The 19,077-nt window shown below is 41.1% G+C and overlaps 2 protein-coding genes across 4 annotated transcripts in view; one reads left to right on the top strand and one right to left on the bottom strand.

The window, feature by feature from the left end:
* dctpp1 (dCTP pyrophosphatase 1) overlaps nucleotides 1-2,017 on the top strand; it is a 14,279-nt gene extending 12,262 nt beyond the window's left edge. Inside the window, exon 9 of the mRNA XM_087140909.1 lies at nucleotides 144-2,017. Within this exon, the coding sequence (XP_086997035.1) occupies nucleotides 144-334 (191 nt within the window). The 3' untranslated portion in view covers nucleotides 335-2,017. The remainder of the gene's footprint in view (nucleotides 1-143) is intronic.
* The window catches only part of LOC110987036 (uncharacterized), a 22,835-nt gene extending 3,968 nt beyond the window's left edge, over nucleotides 1-18,867 (bottom strand). Inside the window, exons 1-7 of one of the 3 annotated variants that reach the window (XM_087140912.1) lie at nucleotides 18,516-18,867; nucleotides 17,428-17,575; nucleotides 6,077-6,180; nucleotides 5,677-5,806; nucleotides 5,040-5,105; nucleotides 3,721-3,779; nucleotides 2,683-2,795 (exon numbers count right to left, since the gene is read on the bottom strand). In XM_087140912.1, the coding sequence (XP_086997038.1) occupies nucleotides 2,703-2,795; nucleotides 3,721-3,779; nucleotides 5,040-5,105; nucleotides 5,677-5,794 (336 nt within the window). In that variant the 5' untranslated portion in view covers nucleotides 5,795-5,806; nucleotides 6,077-6,180; nucleotides 17,428-17,575; nucleotides 18,516-18,867 and the 3' untranslated portion in view covers nucleotides 2,683-2,702. Of the gene's footprint in view, nucleotides 1-2,682; nucleotides 2,796-3,720; nucleotides 3,780-5,039; nucleotides 5,106-5,676; nucleotides 5,807-6,076; nucleotides 6,181-17,427 lie in introns of all 3 variants that reach the window. The other 2 variants (XM_087140913.1, XM_087140911.1) reach the window with 2 other exon arrangements.
* Nucleotides 18,868-19,077: the final 210 nt, after the last annotated feature.

The raw sequence follows: 19,077 nt of genomic DNA on the forward strand, positions 1-19,077 counted from the left end.
AATACTAATCCACACTGAAGAAGTCAGCATTTTGCGTCAGAAAATAAAAAGATTCTTCACTGTAATCATACTGATTTGTTAGGCTGGTGAACACAAAGGAACCTCTTTTGACCATGGAATTTACACTTGATGTATTTCTCCAGATTGGTCAGAGAAGGACAAGAAACACCTGGCTCAAGAGCTCAGCGACGTCCTGATGTACCTGATCCGACTGGCCGAGAAATGCCATGTGGACCTTCCCAGTGCTGCCATGGAGAAGGTGGGCCTCAATGCCAAGAAATACCCCGCCCAGAAGGTGTACGGCTCCAGCAAGAAGTACACAGAGTATGACTGACTAAGTCACTCAGATGGAGTCTAGTTCCCGATGGCACTTGATGAGGATAAGAGGGTCACAACCAGACATCTGACTATTTTGAATGCAAGCCTCCAGTTTCTGACTAAGGCCGTGTCTGAAACGGGCTTCCAGAGCTACGGCTAGGTCTATTGTCCACACATTTCCAATGGAGCGAAGACCTAGACCTAGCTCTAGACAAGAAATTCGGATGCAGCCATACACTTGAACGAGTGTTGCATGAAAAGAGCTGGTTGATGAGACTACAGTAACAGTGAGACCCTTTCCGTGCACATTTCATGATCTGGTGGCTCTACATGATTTCAAATTGATGTGTCGGCACATGAATTTCCCTGGTAATGACCGTCCGATGGCCTCTGGTGTAAGACTTGGGTGGAGATTTGCAGATGTATTCCGGAGTGAAGAACAAAACAACAATAGTTTAAGTTTATTGATGGCCATTTCATAATGCAGCAATACTGAATTCCACGTGACTAGTGCTGCCTTTTAGGACTAATTGGCTTTGTTGGGCTGCTGAGATGGTTTAAATGTCGCCCCCAGCCGATCGTGCAAATCACAGATAGCACAACTCTGGCAACACCCTAGCAATCAACTCCTGACCGCTGTTGGACCTTTGCTGCCGATGCTGCACGATCTCTACACACCCTCAAGCAGCTCACAGAAGGAATTGACTCGGTCAGCTCTCTCAAACAAGATGATGAGCTAACCCAGGAAAAGGTCAACCACCACTGCTTTGGTGGGTCGGAATGAGATGCCCTTGTTGTGATAAGAAACTGGTCGGCAAAGACATGGGGGGGAAATTAGCAAAGGGAAATTTCTTGTAAAGGAGAAACATCACTACGGTAAACGGCTTCTGGCCATTTCCGGCTGCTTCACAGGCAAGCAGTCTTTCCAGATTCAGAGTAGTCTGTGCTAATTATTAAAGTTCACTGCTGAGAACATCACTATATATCAGTAAGCTTCAGAAGTCAGTCATGCAATGCCGTCAAGGGAACAGAGAAAAATTGAGCATGACCAAAGTACCAAATGGTTAGAATGGGATTCCGGAGTTTCTTGCAAGGTACATTCAACGTAAAATTGGTTCATTCTATTACATGAAACTCAGGGGCATTTGCAAACGGTCTCTTTTTTAAAGAAATTATTATCACATGCTTTCTGTCCGTCGTTAACTATTTGTTGTGGTAGTGTTGGAATTCTTTGTTGGGTTTTTGATTACTAGATTTAAAAGCAGGATAAACGACAAACCAGAGAAAACACATGTACTGTACATGTATGACAGGAAAAGAAAGTTAACTCTTATAGACTTTGACCTTGGGCCCAGGGATTTGTCATAAATTCACAATTTTTGTGCATTTGCAAAAGTCAGGGTTTATGAATACAATCCAGTATTCGAGGTATATCATCATGTATCTAAATCTGGTGGAGGCAATTTGGTTGATTTCAGGGGAATTTTTGGAGTAGTGTACTTTCTGCATTTCATTTTGCAGTAATAGTTTTGAACTGATGTTAGATACATATCACATAGGAATCAGTAAATTTACTGTTCTTGGGGGGGATGTGTGACAAGCAATTTCAGTTCCAAGCAGATGTTGCGAATGATCTTATGTATGCTTATGACGCTGCATGCCTAGTTGTTGTACAACACTAATAAAAATTGGAAATGTTTTTTGACTCAATGAAGTTATTGATGGCATTCTGTGGATGGCAGGACACATAAATCATAATTTTAAGTTGCTGGACGGCCTGTAGGACCTTGGATAATAGCCTCCAAACAGAATGGGCTATTTAATTAATTCAAAAATATGTGCGGAAATGATGAAGGTTTGACATGACAGGTCTCCACGTAACATTACCAGTTCATTTGTGTGCAAAAAACTTGCAGGAAGACGGAATCAGGTAAGTCGGAATTGTTGTTGGATTACTCCAATGTGGCACTGCCCCCAAATATGGCATACTTTGGTTTTTTTTGCCTCTGGTACATTCTACCATGCTGGAGCATTATTTGTTCCTCAGGTTGAACATTGAGCAAAATTTCATGAAACGTTTAACATTTCCATTTACAAGTTTTTGCACCCCTAGGAAGTTCTGATGAAATTCTGTTTTGACCTGATTTTCCAATGTCTTTTAAGGGCACCATGAATTCATTTAAAATGCTCCCCAGAATGAGAAAATAACGTATGTGAGTGGAGGTAATAAAGATTTATAAGAAATTCATAACTTTCAAGAAATTCTTTAAGAATGTTAAAAATGTTATTGAGGGAGTTTTGAGGTTTGTTCATGTGTGTGCCACATTAGTGAATACACTGCTAAATTTGTGACCAAGTACCGACCTTTCTCCCCTGAGCCTCGGCTACAATGATGTCAGTTGGGCCCTCTTCCACAGCTTCCCTTCTCCTTCCTGGAAATGACGGCGGAGTCTCTGCTTTTCGGTATCTTGGACTTCCTGAAAATAAAGCAAAATTGAAAGATTCTAAATGCACAGGCATGCATTTGAAAGAGTCTTCAAGGTCAGGATTTACTGGAGATGGAAGGTTGAAATATAACTTCATGTACATGCTTTCTGCCTTTCCATCTTTGGTTGCAGAGTACGCTACACACTACATTGTAATTGTTTAAGCATCAGAATAATTATCACCATCGCTGCAATTGACCTGCGTCACCTATGTCAATCATCACCATAGTATTTTATGGAGCCAGGCAAACTTTCAGAAGCATGTCTGTTCCTTGTACACTTTGCACTGTGATCATTGTTACCATGTACCCATTCATAAATTCATATGGCAATATAAAGCCACGATCAGCTCATTCCAAAGTGAAACAAGAATTACTATTACCTGCCAAAAGTGACCTTCAAGTACAGTTGGATTTTTTCTTTTACTCCAAGGGTGGATGGCTGCCCGAAGGCAAGCTTCTTTTTTTGGTTTACCTCCCTTGGATGTCTGTGGACAATTGTACTCTTACACCACTTTTTACCAGATTACCCCCCCCCCAAAAAAACAAGAATATTATTATTCCCCGCAAATTTTGGCACAATTATTTTCTGCACATAGATACTGCTTCATTCTGGAGTTGACTGCTATTGTGACTCCTGAGGGTTAAAGAATCCTTAGTTCAAAGGTCATTACTATTCCGACCTTAAACAAATAAAAATCTGACAATATTATAAGAAATGCTGACCTTAAAAATATTATAGTCTATTGCACATCTTACATTAATTACAATGCTTGCAGCAGCAAAACCAAGTGAACTGATGATGACCAGCAGACCGACAATCTTGGTTATAAATGTTGGAATGCTTTCAACAAAAGTACCCGTGCTCAATGCTGAAAGATCAAAATGATGTTCCTAATAAAGATACAGTAACCTACCATTGCATACAGCTGCATCTTGGGCTGCTTTACACTTGTCACAGTATCAGCTGAGTACTCTGAATAATTCAAATAATTCAAATAATTATGAACTTCTACCCTCTCCTCTTTTCCCTTTCTGTTTTCCTTTCTGTTTTTCTTTCCTGTTCTAACCCCTCCCCATCCACCCCACTTGCAACACCCATGGTTCTTGAAACAAGTACACAGTAGTGTGTCTTATTGTTCTCCTGAGGTGATTAAACTCCAACAGACAGACAAAAGTAGCCATGCATAATATGCATCACTCTACCCCAACCCAACAAAATAGGTCTACAGTTACCTAAATTACTTTTGAGTTACTGGCCTTTGGACAAACCTTGCCCCAAGGAAATTATTAGGCATTGTTGGTTTCTTTCCTGATCATTGCAAATGCAGAGGTACATCAAAACGAGGAACTGAGTAAGCCCCAGATGCTCATAGAATATTAGCAAGTGAAAGAGTCCTTATGCCCCGATGGGTTTGCTTCCTTGCATTCTGATTGTTGTACATTATTATTATCACACCTGCATCACACTGATCATATCAAATACAAAAGTGAATCTAAAACCAATCTGATGCTTTTCCTTAAAGGGAAACTTCACACTTTTTATCTCCTTTGTAAGTGCCAAGCCAGAAACCAGCAGTGTTATTTGTCAGTGCAAACAATATGTGAAACTGAGAATTGCCACATCTACTCAAGATCGAATGTCAGGGCTCTTCAGCAGAAGAGGGAAGTTACTGTGTAAGCATTGAAACAATTCTGAACCAATCCCAAGCAATTCACGTGGGATGCCATTTTGGCCAGTGACTTGTTATTATGGTGCCAACCTTTCATATGTGGTTGATGAGGGGGCCTTGCAACTTAATGCATGGCTCCTATCTAAGAAGTTTCTTTAGGTTTTATGAAGGAGTTGGGGAAGGTGCAACACAGTAGTAATGCGTTCACATCTTTGAAAATAAAATATGATCTTGAATCAAGGACTGGCTGATAAAACTTTATCTGGAAGAGGCTCGTGCTCACTTAACCAAATGATTAAGCCCCGCCCCCTGGATCTTGTGACCAATCACAGGAATAATTACATGACAGCACGCCTCCCAAAAATCTGGATGCATTTACATGTGCATCATGCACATCATCTGGGAAATGAAGTATGGCAGTAGAGTGATACATGTGTTGCTACCCATGCATGCAATGGGTGGGGCTGAATGGATGCAACTAATACACAACACAGTTTTCCAAATACTGTCCGTCAAGAAGAGACATCTGGCATTAATAAAAATGAAACCCAAGGTTTGCCTACCTTTACCATCTACACTCTTCCCGATGGTGAACTCACACATTTGTTGGGGTAACTCTCCAGTCCTGGCTTTAAGAGTAGTGAATGGAAAGAAATTGAAAGCATATGCCTTAGACAACAAAACACAAAATAAACCACCAGTACTGGAAATGTAAATAAAATCATAGATTCCAAGATGCATTTAATTTGAGAGACTAATAACCTTAAACGTTAATGAACCGAAGCATTGAAGAAAGTACGCATGATCTCCTTAAAATCTCCACCTCCAAGCAATGTACGGGCAACACACAGGACAGAGATAATTATGTAAGACTTTGAGTGATCCACAAAATGACTTATACTACGGCTAACTTGAGATTCCAAAGAGTAACACACACTGCAATATTTTCCGATCAATTTTAACAAAACTTTCACCAACTAGTAAATTTTCCCATCATTTCTCCACTAAAATGCAAACAAAAAAAGAGGTTCAAGGTATTTCCTTTGGTAAAGAGCCTAAGATGATTTTCTACAGGATAATGGTTCAAATCCAGCCAAGTCCTCTATGTTTCCCTTGATGTAAATAATGTAAATACAGATGTATTTCCTTCAATCAAAGTCCGAGTACCTCTCTTCTACTGGTAAGTTGTCTTCCTCTTACCTTTTCTTGGCCTCTTTGCTGTTCTCCTCGGATTCCTCTTGGCTCCTCTCCTGAGCAATGCTCTCAGTGTACAGATCCTTGACAGGCTTGGCATGGAAAGGTCATGAAGACAGTGCATGAGCTCTTCAGTCTAATGAGAAGCAACAAGTGCAAGAGAAGAGCTGTTATCTTTCCATGGTTTCCTGTCTGTAAAACTCCACTACAATATTATAATAAATTATAAAAATCACAAAGTTTATGAAAATTATGTAGAAAGACTCCAGTCTACATTATCTGAATAGCAAAGAGTGTGTTTGGCCTTTTGTTTGTCATGGTAGACACAGTGTAACAAATACAAAACACTATTTGTCTAAAAATCTGTCTTCAACGTCAATATTTAAATGAGTATCTCAGTGACTACCTTAGCCTTCAGTGTTTGTCCTTTCCATTTTTATCTGTTAAGAACTTTCAAAGCCTCCTTATCTTCTTGGCAGCTGGGGGAAAGATATGATGATGGCATTGTACCTTTAAGACAGATTAGAACTTTTGTATGGTGAGGGTTATACAGAGAGATGGTTTGCGGATACACAATGTCTAATCGATCTCTCTACAAGAGTGGTGGTTCTGAGAAAAATTGGTGAGTGAACTCAACGTTTCAACCAGCATGTTCTGGTCATTGCCATCCAGTCTTATATTCAGTCCAGTATCTCCCCCGAGGATAACCCCAGCATTCTGGTCACAATGTTAGTTTCACACTCAACAGCATCCTCAGAACAACCACTCTGATAGTGATACCATATGGTGTGACTGCAAACTATCTCTCGGCATTGCATTTATTTAAGTCAATTGTGAGGCACTACACATGGATTTTTTCCCCTCCTCAAACAAGAACAAAAGAATGAGAAACATGTCAGTTATCCTCTTATTCCACACAGTTCTGGATATTGAATGTTCTATGCACAAATCCTGAATTCTCAGTTTAAATTCTGATCTCCCAAAACACTCTCTTCACTGTAGTTGTGTGACATTCAAATTCTATACATTTTTTGTACTATGTGCTGCTAAAATAATGCAATTCAAAAATCCATTCAAAAAACACATGAACATGTTACATATGTACCCATATATAGTGCATGAGAAAGTACACACTTCATGAGGGAAACCAAAAATTGTAAGTTAAAACAAATAGATCCATGCCAATGTCAACTGCGAAACTCTCTTGTATGCTTTGCTTGTGGTGTTGTCAAAACAAGTGAGACCCAATTTAGCCTTTGAAATTAATGGGAACAAAATGTTAAGAAGCTTTTTCTTTCATTTTCTCATTTCTCGTCAAGGTCTTAAATTCAGTACATGAAGTAATTTTGAACCGGGACTCACTACTTATAACAGTATCTTAAAAATGTTGGCATCAGAGATCAATGCTGCATGTAAATGAACTACATGTATGGGTGATGACTACTGAGACAGCCACTCAATTGGTGTGTTAGAGTAGCTCGAGAATTCCACAAGGATTGGACAAAGAAGCTGCCAACTGAAATATTTCGCTTTAGTAGTCAAGTACAGGTACTTGTACTGTTGTAGGCCTATCCACCAGCCTCCTCTTGTAGGCCTATCCACCAGCCAACCTCTTGTAGGCCTATCCACGAGCCTCCGCTTGTAGGCCTATCCACCAGCCTCCGCTTGTAGGCCTATCCACGAGCCTCCGCTTGTAGGCCTATCCACCAGCCTCCGCTTGTAGGCCTATCCACCAGCCTCCGCTTGTAGGCCTATCCACCAGCCTCCGCTTGTAGGCCTATCCACCAGCCTCCGCTTGTAGGCCTATCCACCAGCCTCCGCTTGTAGGCCTATCCACCAGCCGACCTCTTGTAGGCCTATCCACCAGCCTCCTCTTGTTGGGAACAGAAACCAATGTTTCATGTCTATGAACTATGGCTGATAGCAGCCAACATAGCTTCTCAGTTGGGTGGATAATTGATGTTTTCGAACATCTTGCAAGCTTAGAAAGGATCATTCAAAGAAGCCAACAAATACTACAGTTAAGTACTCAGATCATCGCACCAATCGCCCTTCTCTTGAACATAATCTTTCTCTTCACAGTCATCCGAGTGAAGTCCATGCATACGATCATCAACATCTACTTATCTAATCTGGCGGTGGCTGACTCACTTTTCCTCCTACATACATTTCTATATTCATTGTATAAAACCATGGAGTATTATACCCTTTGGCAACAAACAATTTTAAGTGTCAGGTACATGCTCCAAACTGCTTGTAATTTCTTTGTGGTTACCATAGCAGCAGAGAGATTCTATGCAGTGCGCCATCCACTGACTTTCAGAGAGAAAGCTTCTAAATCTCGAGCAGCAAAGATATCAGCAGGACTCTGGCTGCCAATAATTGTCATTGGGGTGTCTGTAACATATTTGCCAGACACTGTCTTCTATAAAATGAACTTTTGGCTTGATTTCATCAGCATCTTTGTCTGTTTAGTTGCAACTATTGCTTTGTACATCAACATAGTGATGACAATGTGTAGCCATGAAACCCAAACAGCCCAACCACCAAATTGTTCCAAGCAAGCAGGCATGGTCATCCGCATGATTATCATCAACACAGCTATCTTCTTCATATTGAACTCACTGGATACAGCAGCAGCAATCATTGCAATGGTAAGAGACAGCTATAAAATCCCCTACCAGTTGGTTGGAATGCTAAAACTTGATGAAAAAGTGCGCATCTTTGCTGTTTGTGCAGATGTCTTGCGACTTATCAACTGCTCCATTGATCCACTAGTCTACAGTGCCACTAACTCTGACTATCGTACAGCTGTAGTCCAGGCTTTCTCATTGCTCAAACTGGGCTGTCCTTGCTACCCAAGACAGAATCCCAGCCAACCATCACAGCCATGGGAACAGGTTGAGCTTCATGAGATTCCGCAGCCACAAAATGACCAACAGAACCATGATACAGGGCGAAACAGCAACGAGTTGTCAACAACAATGTTCTGCAGCAGCAAGGCATCCATGCATAGTCAGCAGCAAGTAATAGAACATGTACACACAGAACCAGCAGGGATCCCAGTACTTGCAAGTTCTCCTCAGGAACAATGCTATAGCTTGACTGAATGCAAGCCATCCATGCAAGGGGAATGGTGTGTGCATCCTGAACCAGCAGACAGCCAGCAGTCACTTGCAAGTACTCAGGAACAATGTCCTGGGTTGACTGACACTGAGTTGTCAGAACAGGGGGAGCAGTGTGTGCATCCAGACCCAGAAGGGAGCCATCAGGCACTAGCAAGTACTTAGGATCAATGTCCTGGGTTGACTGACACTGAGTTGCCAGAACGGGGGGAAACAGTGTGTACATCAAGAACCAGCAGAGAGCCAGCAGTCACGAGCAAGTACTTAAGATAAATGTCCTCGGTTGACTGACATAAAGCTGTCAGCACAGGGGAACAGTGTGTACATTCAGAACCAGCAGAGAGCCAGCAGGCACTAGCAAGTACAAGTACTTAGGATCACTGTCCTGGGTTGACTGACTCTTAGCTGTCAGCACAAGGGGAACATGAATGGATAAGAATGGATTCTAATGGTATCAACTGTTTGAAAGTTGTCAAGAACAATGTTAGGAGTGACTCACTCCAACCCATTCCACTAATGAAGAACAGTCTCAAGAACACCAACAACACTTGTAAGTTCCAAAGTGAGATGTATTCCAGGATGAACTGACGATAGAGATTCCAATGCAACAATGACGTAGCACGAGGGTATCACCCCCTTCATGTCAATATCTATGGGTACCTTTGTGAACGGTGTTCAAGCTCCAACAATACCAACCCATCTTAGCATACAAGTCATAGTCTCAGGAGCAGACCATAGCAAAGCTCCTCAGATCAATTAATGCCCCAGCCAGGAATCAGCCAGGAAGAATGTAGCAGGTCGCTTTTGAACAATGTGATTGCAATCCATGTACATCCAAGATGCCACCATTTATGATATAAAATGACAACAATATTGTATAGATCACTTTTACTGTTTATTAAGTGCAAACTCTTTGCATGCACTCTCGTGAACAAGACAGGACCAAACTTAAAGGAATACAGATTTAACAAACTACCAGTATGCTAGTTGCATGAGTGAATGAACACATTTCTGCGCAATAACAACTTGCAAAGTCCCCCAAATTAAATTCTCTTCGTGTGTTTTGGTTTACTGTGCTGATGCAACATTTCCCATGTTTTTCACCTATTCTTGGCAAAATATCATGGAGTTAGGTCTTATGGATCCGAATTCTGATATCTGTGAGAACAGAAACACTAAAGGCTTGAAATGAACTGTAAATCTCTCATTATTAAAGTGACCACATTGTTAGCTTCCACACAAATCCTATGTTATGTCAGTCAACATATTGACCAGCTTTCGTTACTTTCTACTCAAATTTTCATGCCCAAATCAACCTCTTTTTCTACTTTTATCCTGGAGAAGTGTTTTCTTCAATTAAATGTATTTTGCGAACATCTTAACAAATCTATGGGTATGGTACCACTGACCTGGAGGCAAACCCTGATGACCCTAACCTCAAAATGACTCTAAACCTCAGAGAAGGCGAAATGTCCTATGGACATGATTAAGTTCACAGAACGTCTTCTCTTCCTGCATCGTGAGGACATCTTTTGTTCATTAGTCCACATTACGTATGTAAACTTAGCGCCACAAGGACCAGCTGTGTGATTCCCTTCCTAGGTACATGTATATTACCATATATCAGCCCCACTTCATTTAATTCACTTTTGACATGAAGAAGTGCGTATAAAATTAAATGCTTTCTCCTACAAGTTTTTTTAATCTGAGTGATGAAAACCTACATACATGTAAATACATAAAATTAATTTTACTTAGCCTTACACGTACTAATGATAATGACCAAGATGTCGTGAGCACTGTAACAGGATTGTATAAAGAGCATTTATGCAAATTTTGAAGTGTGCAAACCAAAAGGCTTGAGATCATATTTCAATTTACTTTCATTTTCTATATCTTGACATATCTACAAACCAAGCAAAACTAAATCTCATGTATCAGCTAATATGATGCACATGTACAGCATGCAGCGTTAGACTTCCGTGTATTTGATGATATAGGCCTGAGCATGCACCTTTTAAGCGAGTCCAAACCCATTAAATCTGAAACAGAAAGAAATTATGCCGAGGGTCAAGTGTCGTATTCTTCGCGGCTTGCTTTTCCTTGAGTTCAATTACTGTATCGGCACCCAAGACCACAGTTACAGGGATTCTGATAAGTGGTAATGGGAAAAATGGGAAAAAACTTTCAATTCAATTTCACTTTTGTAAAGATCTTATGCACATAGTTGGCAGAGGAAACTGCTCTCTGCAATATCTAAATAAAGTTGGAAGCACATACTGATGCAACGGTAATGATGGCTGATAGAAATAAGTATGCATCAGAGTATATCCAAAGTGTTACTTCTACTCAACACATAATCTGGTTAAGCACTGAAATCGTCGCACCCATCGGTCTCCTCATGAACACAGTCTTTCTCTTCACAGTCATCCGAGTGAAGTCCATGCATACAATCATCAACATCTACTTATCCAATCTGGCAGTGGCTGACTCACTGTTCCTCCTACAAAGATTTCTATTTTCACAAATTTCACAAATCAAGTATGATGTTCTCTTGCAGTGTGCAATGTTAAGCGTCCAATGCATGTTCAAAACTGCTTCTACATTCTTTGTGGTTACCATAGCAGCTGAGAGACTCTCTGCAGTACACCATCCACTGACTTTCAGAAAGAAAGCTTCTAAATCTCGAGCAGGAAAGATATCAGCAGGACTCTGGCTGTTAATAATTATCATTGGTGTGGTTCTGATATTCTTACCAACAACAAAGTATGTCTTTTTCGACATAATTTTTTGGAGTCAGTCCATGGTCGCCATTGTCTGTTTTACCGTAACTCTTGCTTTGTACACCTACATAGTAGTGAAAATCCGTAAACAAACACTGCATGTGCCAAACCGTCCAAAGCAAGCTCAAAAGGTCCTACGGATGGTTGTTATTAATACTGCTATTTTCTTCATACTGAGCTTATGGGACACTGCAACAACAATCATGGTGATTGTAAGAAATAAGTACAGGTATACTTTGTTCACTCAATTGGTTGAACGAATAAAACTTAATGAAAAACTACACATACTGATGGTGATAGAAGAAATCTTGCGGCTTGTCAACAGCTCCATTGATCCTCTAGTCTACAGTGCCACTAACTCTGACTATCGTAAAGCTGTCGTCCAGGCTTTCTCATTCTTTAAACTGTGCTGTCCTTGCTACCCAAGACAGAATCCAAGCCAACCATCACAGCCAAGGGAACAGGTTGAGCTTCGTGTGATTCCACAACCACAAAATGATCAACAGCACCATGCTGTCATACTAAACAGCAGCAGGCCACCAAATCAAGACCTTGCACAACACACACAGAGTCAGCAGCCACTGCACAGCTGTCAACAACAATGTTCCACATCAAGCAACAGCATGGCATCCATGCACAATCCTCAGAAGGTTCCATTACATGCAGAACCAGCAGGAATCCTGATGTTTGCAAGTTCTCATCAGGATTGTTCTCATCTGACTGACTGCAAGCCATCCATGCAAGGGGAATAGACTGTGCAGCCAGAACCAGCAGACAGCCAGCAGGCACTAGCAAGTACTCAGGACCAATGTCTTGGGTTGACTGACACTGAGTTGTCAGCACAAGGGGAGCAGTGTGTGCATAGGATTCTAATTGAGTCAAATGTTTGAAAGCCGTCAAAAACAAATGTTTAGGGGGACTTATACTCCACCAATCCAATAAGAATGGTAGTTTTAAGAACCAGCAACACTTGCAAGCTCCAAGCAGCAACAGTCTATAAAATATAGAGCCAACCAATTTATTGATTTTAATGTGACAGCGCATTGCCTGCCCTCAGAATTCACAAGGTATCAGCCTCTCCAATGAATGTAGAGGCCTGAACAGTGTTCACGCTCCAGTGATACCCAGCCATCACAGAATAGAGAACAGTCTCCAGAGGCAACTACCACAAAGCTCCTCAGAGATAGATCAATGCTCAAAGCCATGGCATATCCTCCATCGGAATCCAAAAGGAGTTATCACGGGCAATGTTCACTGCATGCAGCAGAGGGTTTAAGGGAACATGATACAGCCATATGAGTGCTTGATAGGATTTTTAAACTTGCTGCTTTGGGCAAATGAGCTAGTTTGGTATTTCACAGTGCATGTCCAAAATGAAGTGCGTCAAGGTCATTCAGATGCATGAGCGAGATCTGCCCTATCAGTGTGGTCCCACACAGACTTCAGCCCCTGCTCCCATATGACCTTGCTTTTTTGAAATGCCGACCTTGTTTCATTGAAATTTATCAGCATGAAAAATAAAAGAAGCGCATGTGTACATTTATATTGGTACACTTTTACTGACATTGGTGTAAGTGAAATACACTTTCTTACCAAGTATGTAAAATAATGAATAAACATTGCTGTGAGTAAAAAACAGGTCAGTAAGTACCCAGTATAGAAAGTGTATCTGAAAGCATGTACACTCAGAATAATTTCCCCAATATGAAAATTTTGTTATTTTTTAGAAAATCTGTCTGTAGAAGTGAGCAAAGATTTCATGTTTTTATTAACGTGATAACAGCCATTTGTATTATTAGCAGAATTTCATTCCTGAGTGAAAAAAAAGTCACTTTCATAAATCAAGTTACAACTGGCTTGTGTACACAAACAGAATTAGCCCATGACAGGCAAAAACTGTAGCATTTCCTTTGTCAATAGCCAGTTCCTTAGAAAAAAAAATTATTTAACAGTCTTCCACTTGGCCATGCTTGCTTCCACGGCAAGTATGAACCGGTCAGTATAACGTTTCATTGTTCACCCCCTTTGGTACAGAATGTGCAAACTCCTAAGATTAAATATACCCAGTCATCACAGCTGAAACCATATCTGGAAGCAACCTTCACAACTTCATAAGAGCAATATTCAGAAACAGCCACATTGCGTATTAACAGTCTTGACAATAGACATCATTATTTCTTTACAGTACAAAAAAATCTGAAAACATTGTGCATGAATTTTTTATATACTGTTTATCATATAAAAACGCTATAAAGGTGTGTGAAAAACAAATATACATGTGCCCTCTTGAATTTGACAGGATTTACAAAGCACACAATGCATGTATACTAATTTGATGTTGTGCATCAGATCAGTTTGAAGAAGCCAAACTGACTCGAAACACCATAGAAACCAAAGCTAATCTCAGCTCTCCAAATCTGACTTGATCCAACAAAAATCCAACTGAAGTCAAGCAAAGCTGAATTGACTCAATACTGAACTGGTTCCACAAACAAAACCCACAAACAAACCCCCTAAATATCTAGCTCTGACAAATCCTTTTATAATTTGCCTGATTTTTGTAGCTGAACCTGTCTGTGTTGAGTTGTTTTTCTTAATTATCATGAGAACTCAAAACTTTTCACATGCATCTCTACTGCAATCCCAGTTGGAGTGTAAGAAATTGATGCCATGGGAAGAAAATCACTCATCTTGGTCATACAATGCACTGGGACTATGCTGTAACCATGGCAACAATGCACCATATGAATGTCCAAACTCTTTTGTTGTATCTGAGGTTATTTCCTTTTACTTCAGGTTTACAACGTTTAACTGCACTAGCCTGACACAAAGTGCAAATCTGACCAGGCCCAACGTTGGTTTAGGGAGTCTGGTCAGTTTGGGATTGGATTTGCACAACATAGATGCATACTAAATGTATCTAAGATCTTAGGCAAACTTGTGTTCTGGCTTGAACAACCCTGCATTTTGAAATAGTGTACTGGCCCTCAGAATCTGTGATTAGAGAACTGTACCATGTGCATGTTTTGAAGTGTCTAGATGTATAAAAGATGCTACTTTTACTTTTTATCTTGTGACACATGAACGAACAAAGCTACACCAAACTACAAGTATTAATGAATATGCACACTTACTGTAATCTTGCTTTTCCTTGTGTATCACGGACATACTCTTTCTGATCTTTCCCAGTTGGAAGGAATTTAAAACATGTATGAAGTTAGCTTTCCCTTTCATTTTCAAATTTCTCAAGGTCTATGGCCCTCTTTGTTTCATGCGGCTCCGGATCTTGATCATAAACCCAACACTGGTTCACTCCAGCTATTACGTGAGTCCTGGTGTCAGTGAACCAACGTTGGATCACTGATCGCGATCTGGGCATGTGTGAATCAAACAGGCTCACAAAGAAATGTACATCAATGTACGAATGAAGGCAACCGTATAATTTAATAACGTACACAGGGCAGACTACACTCTGAAGTATCTGACATGTTGGAAGTGGAAATCAATTGCTACATGCGCTGAAACAATAAAAAATGACTGCTAGGGAAACCCATATTGAGCATTTTAATAGCATCGTGACCACTACTCTCCAAAACACCTGGCTAAGTGTTCAAATCATTGCACCGATCGGTCTCCTCTTGAACATAGTCTTTCTCTTCACAGTCATCCGAGTGAAGTCCATGCATACAATCATCAATGTCTACTTATCCAATCTGGCAGTGGCTGACTCACTGTACCTCCTACATGAATTTCTTGTTTCACTGTTTTCACCGATCAAGCGTGACATCTTTGTGCAATATGCTCTTTTAGGTTCCAAATGGATACCCCAAACTGCTTCTACTTTCTTCGTGGTTACCATAGCAGCTGAGAGATTCTCTGCAGTGCACCATCCACTGACTTTCAGAGAGAAAGCTTCTAAATCACGAGCAGCAAAGATATCAGCAGGACTCTGGCTGCCAGTAATCATCATTGGTGTGACTTTGGTATTCTTACCAATATCAGAGTCTGTCTTTTCTCAACTGATTTTTTGGGCTGCTCACATTGTAAACATTTTCTCTTTTATAGTAACTCTTGCCTTATATATCTATGTAGTAGTGAAAATCTACAGTCCCAAACCCAGACTACCGAACTGTCCCAAGCAAGGAAGGAAGGTCCTGTGGATGGTTGTTATCAATACTGCAGTTTTCTTCATACTGTACTCATTGGACAGTGCTGTTGCAATACTTTCCATCGTGGCAAGAAATTATACTTCGCTTGCCCAGACTGTTGCATTTGTATTTGGCAAAAAACTAATACTTCTGATTGCATGTAAAAGAATCTTGCAGCTCATCAACTGCTCCATTGATCCGCTAGTCTACAGCGCCACAAATTCTGACTATCGTAAAGCTGTGGTCCAGGCTTTCTCATTCTTCAAACTGTGCTGTCCTTGCTACCCAAGACAGAATCCCAGCCAACCATCACAGCCATGGGAACAGGTTGAGCTTCATGTGATTCCAAATCCACAAAATGACCAACAGCACCATGCTGTCAGGCTAAACAGCAGCAGGCCACCAAACCAAGGCCTTGCACACACACAGACTCAGCTGCCACTGCACAGCTGTCAACAACAATGTTCCAGGCCAAGTAGCAGCAAGGCATCCATGCACAAACAACAGAACTCTCTAGTACATGCAGAACCAGCAGACAGCCAGCAGTCACTAGCAAGTACTCAGGAACAATGTCCTGGGTTGACTGACACTGAGTTGTCAGCACAAGGGGAACAGCGTGTACATGCAGAACCAGCAGACAGCCAGCAGGCACTAGCAAGTACTCAGGAACAATGTCCTGGGTTGACTGACACTGAGTTGTCAGCACAAGGGGAACCGTGTGTACATGCAGAACCAGCAGACAGCCAGCAGGCACTAGCAAGTACTCAGGAACAATGTCCTGGGTTGACTGACACTGAGTTGTCAGAACAGAGGGAGCAGTGTGTACATGCAGAACCAGCAGACAGCCAGCAGGCACTAGCAAGTACTCAGGAACAATGTCCTGCGTTGACTGACACTGAGTTGTCAGGACAGAGGGAGCAGTGTATGCATCCAGAACCAGAAGGGACTTTGAGGGAATCAATTGTTTGAAAGTTGGCAAGAACAATGTGCTTTGGGCACTCAGTAGTACAAGGTAAGGGGAGCAGTGTGGAGAGTCAATAGGGGTGATTCACCAACAGGTTGTCATGGAGAGGTTTTTGTAGTGCATTATGGGATAAATAGTCCACAAAGTCTCATTCGCAATCTATATTGTTTGCAGGAAACAAATTTTTCAAATATTTGTTTCACCTTGTTTGAAAATTTGATAATGCTTATTGCGAATGAGTGTTATGTAATCAAAATGACGGTGTTTGTGTGATGCAGGGAACACCACAATCAATTGAATGTCACCAAGTTACGGACTGACCATGCACTCAATTGCAGGAGCTTGTGGACTGTCAACAGGCAAACTTTTTGGTTCACTGACATTACAGACCCCGCCAAATGGATGGAGCAAACCAGCATTGGAATTACTGATTGAGGTCGGGATCAGTGTGTAACCAACTGGCTGTGTGTTATTAGGGGGAAAAGTTCTGATAAATTTGGTGATCATGGTAATGTTATGACTGGTCATTTCTAGAGGCCGCCCCGCCTATGGCAGTATGCATTGTGATAACTATTGTGCACAGCCGCTGTTTACATGACAACCACTGGACACAACTCACTGTTTTCTACTGTAAAAAGAGGCTGTCCAGAATTACTAGTGAAATGTCACTGAATTCATCTGCAGTCATACTTTTCAAGATTCTTATAAAAAGTGTCAATATCTTGAGGGGAACTTACTGCGAATCCAAAATGCCTGGGGGGCTCTGAATTTCAATCTTGAAGATCTCTGAGGTGAAGTGCCATCGCGTCAGAGAGTGGTAGGGATCCAGTGATTCATGTGACTTGCTGGTTGAATCATCTTGAGGGTCGTAGTCATGAGCAGGACCTGTTATAAACATGCAGAGTTTTGTTACAATGCATTGTACTTATGAACATGTACATGGGCCATTTTCCAATGCTCAACTTCGTCTCCATCTCAGGCTTCGGGTAGGAAAGCAATCCTCGATTGTGGGCCTGAAGTGTTAAACTTAAACTGAAATACTGTAATGTTTGGCTCTTTTGCATCTCACTTGATGTTTTGTGGCACTATCAGACTTACTATTGCACTTTCAACCTCAAAGTCAGGAAGTAAAAAAAACAGTTGAAGCCTGAGACGGAGCCAAAGTTGAGTATTGGAAAACGGCCATGGTATTGTAACTCAGAGAGGCTAAGCATATATATGCGAAAAGTAAGTCGCTGCCCAAACGGACAGCTTACTTAAAACCTGACTAATGGGTACAAAAGCGATAAGGCAAATCGCAGCAAAAACTTCGGAAGGCCCCATCCAAAATAAATTGGGGTTGTTGAAGATAACTAATCTATACATAAGGGTGCATGTACTTCGATTTAATCAGGACTGCATACATGTACACTGATGTATGTGCACTGTGTCTGTACTGTACAATGCCAACATGTTATATACACATGTATGTGCCATGTGACCGTTAAATTTTTGCTTGAAGTGTATAGTACACCTGCTATGTAGATTGGGCACTTAAAGATTCAATGTTTTTAGGAATGTCATTGCAAAAGTGGTATGTGAAAGAGGTCCTACACCAATGTCAAAAATGAACATATTACACTGTCGCTGTATTTTTCACAGTTCAACAAATTAACTCCTATTTATTTTACTGTAAATTCCTCGAATGTACTGAAATACTTGAATCCTTTCTAATTGAGGGCGGAGGGTACAAAATTCTGCGATTCGTGAGATGGGATTTAGTTTTATTCTGGGAAAACCAGAGACAGATTTCTTTATCTCCAAGTGAGAGAAAAAAAGAAATTACTTTCAGAGAGTTGTCATCCTCGGCCTCATTCCGATTAGCTCTGGCCAGGGCTAATTCCTCTATTGGCATTTTGCCAGCACTGTAATGTGTGTAATGGCAATTGGTGCTACCTCAGCAGTCAGGGTCTCATCAGAACTTGTTTCCTTTTTGTTGTCCATTTACGGTAGCAGGTACAGCGCTGGTATCACAAATCATCCTTACTTCCTACTGGAAACAAGAATTGAAACTGAAGTCATTTCCTAGAACTATAGAAGTCATGGCCATACTAGAACAGCCAATGAGGAAAACTGAAGATCATGGCTGGAAATTCAGTGTGATTGAACTGTAATTTCAGACAGTGTAATGTTAATGACGGTACTGGTATACCTGGGTATAGTACTCGCTAGGTCCCTTATTTCACCACTTACTGTGAAAACCACTAGTGGCGAAATTAGGGACCTGGCGACAATACGGTCACAGACGTTAGGCATACAAGTACTACTTCCTGAACTGCTAGGCACCAACCCTGTGATGTGTCTTGCAGTTCTGGGAGTCGAGCCACTACTTCCTGAACTGCTAGGCA

Source organism: Acanthaster planci, linkage group LG09 (assembly GCF_054643075.1).
Source record: "Acanthaster planci isolate LZ-2023a linkage group LG09, COTS_SCS, whole genome shotgun sequence".
Classification (NCBI taxonomy): domain Eukaryota; kingdom Metazoa; phylum Echinodermata; class Asteroidea; order Valvatida; family Acanthasteridae; genus Acanthaster; species Acanthaster planci.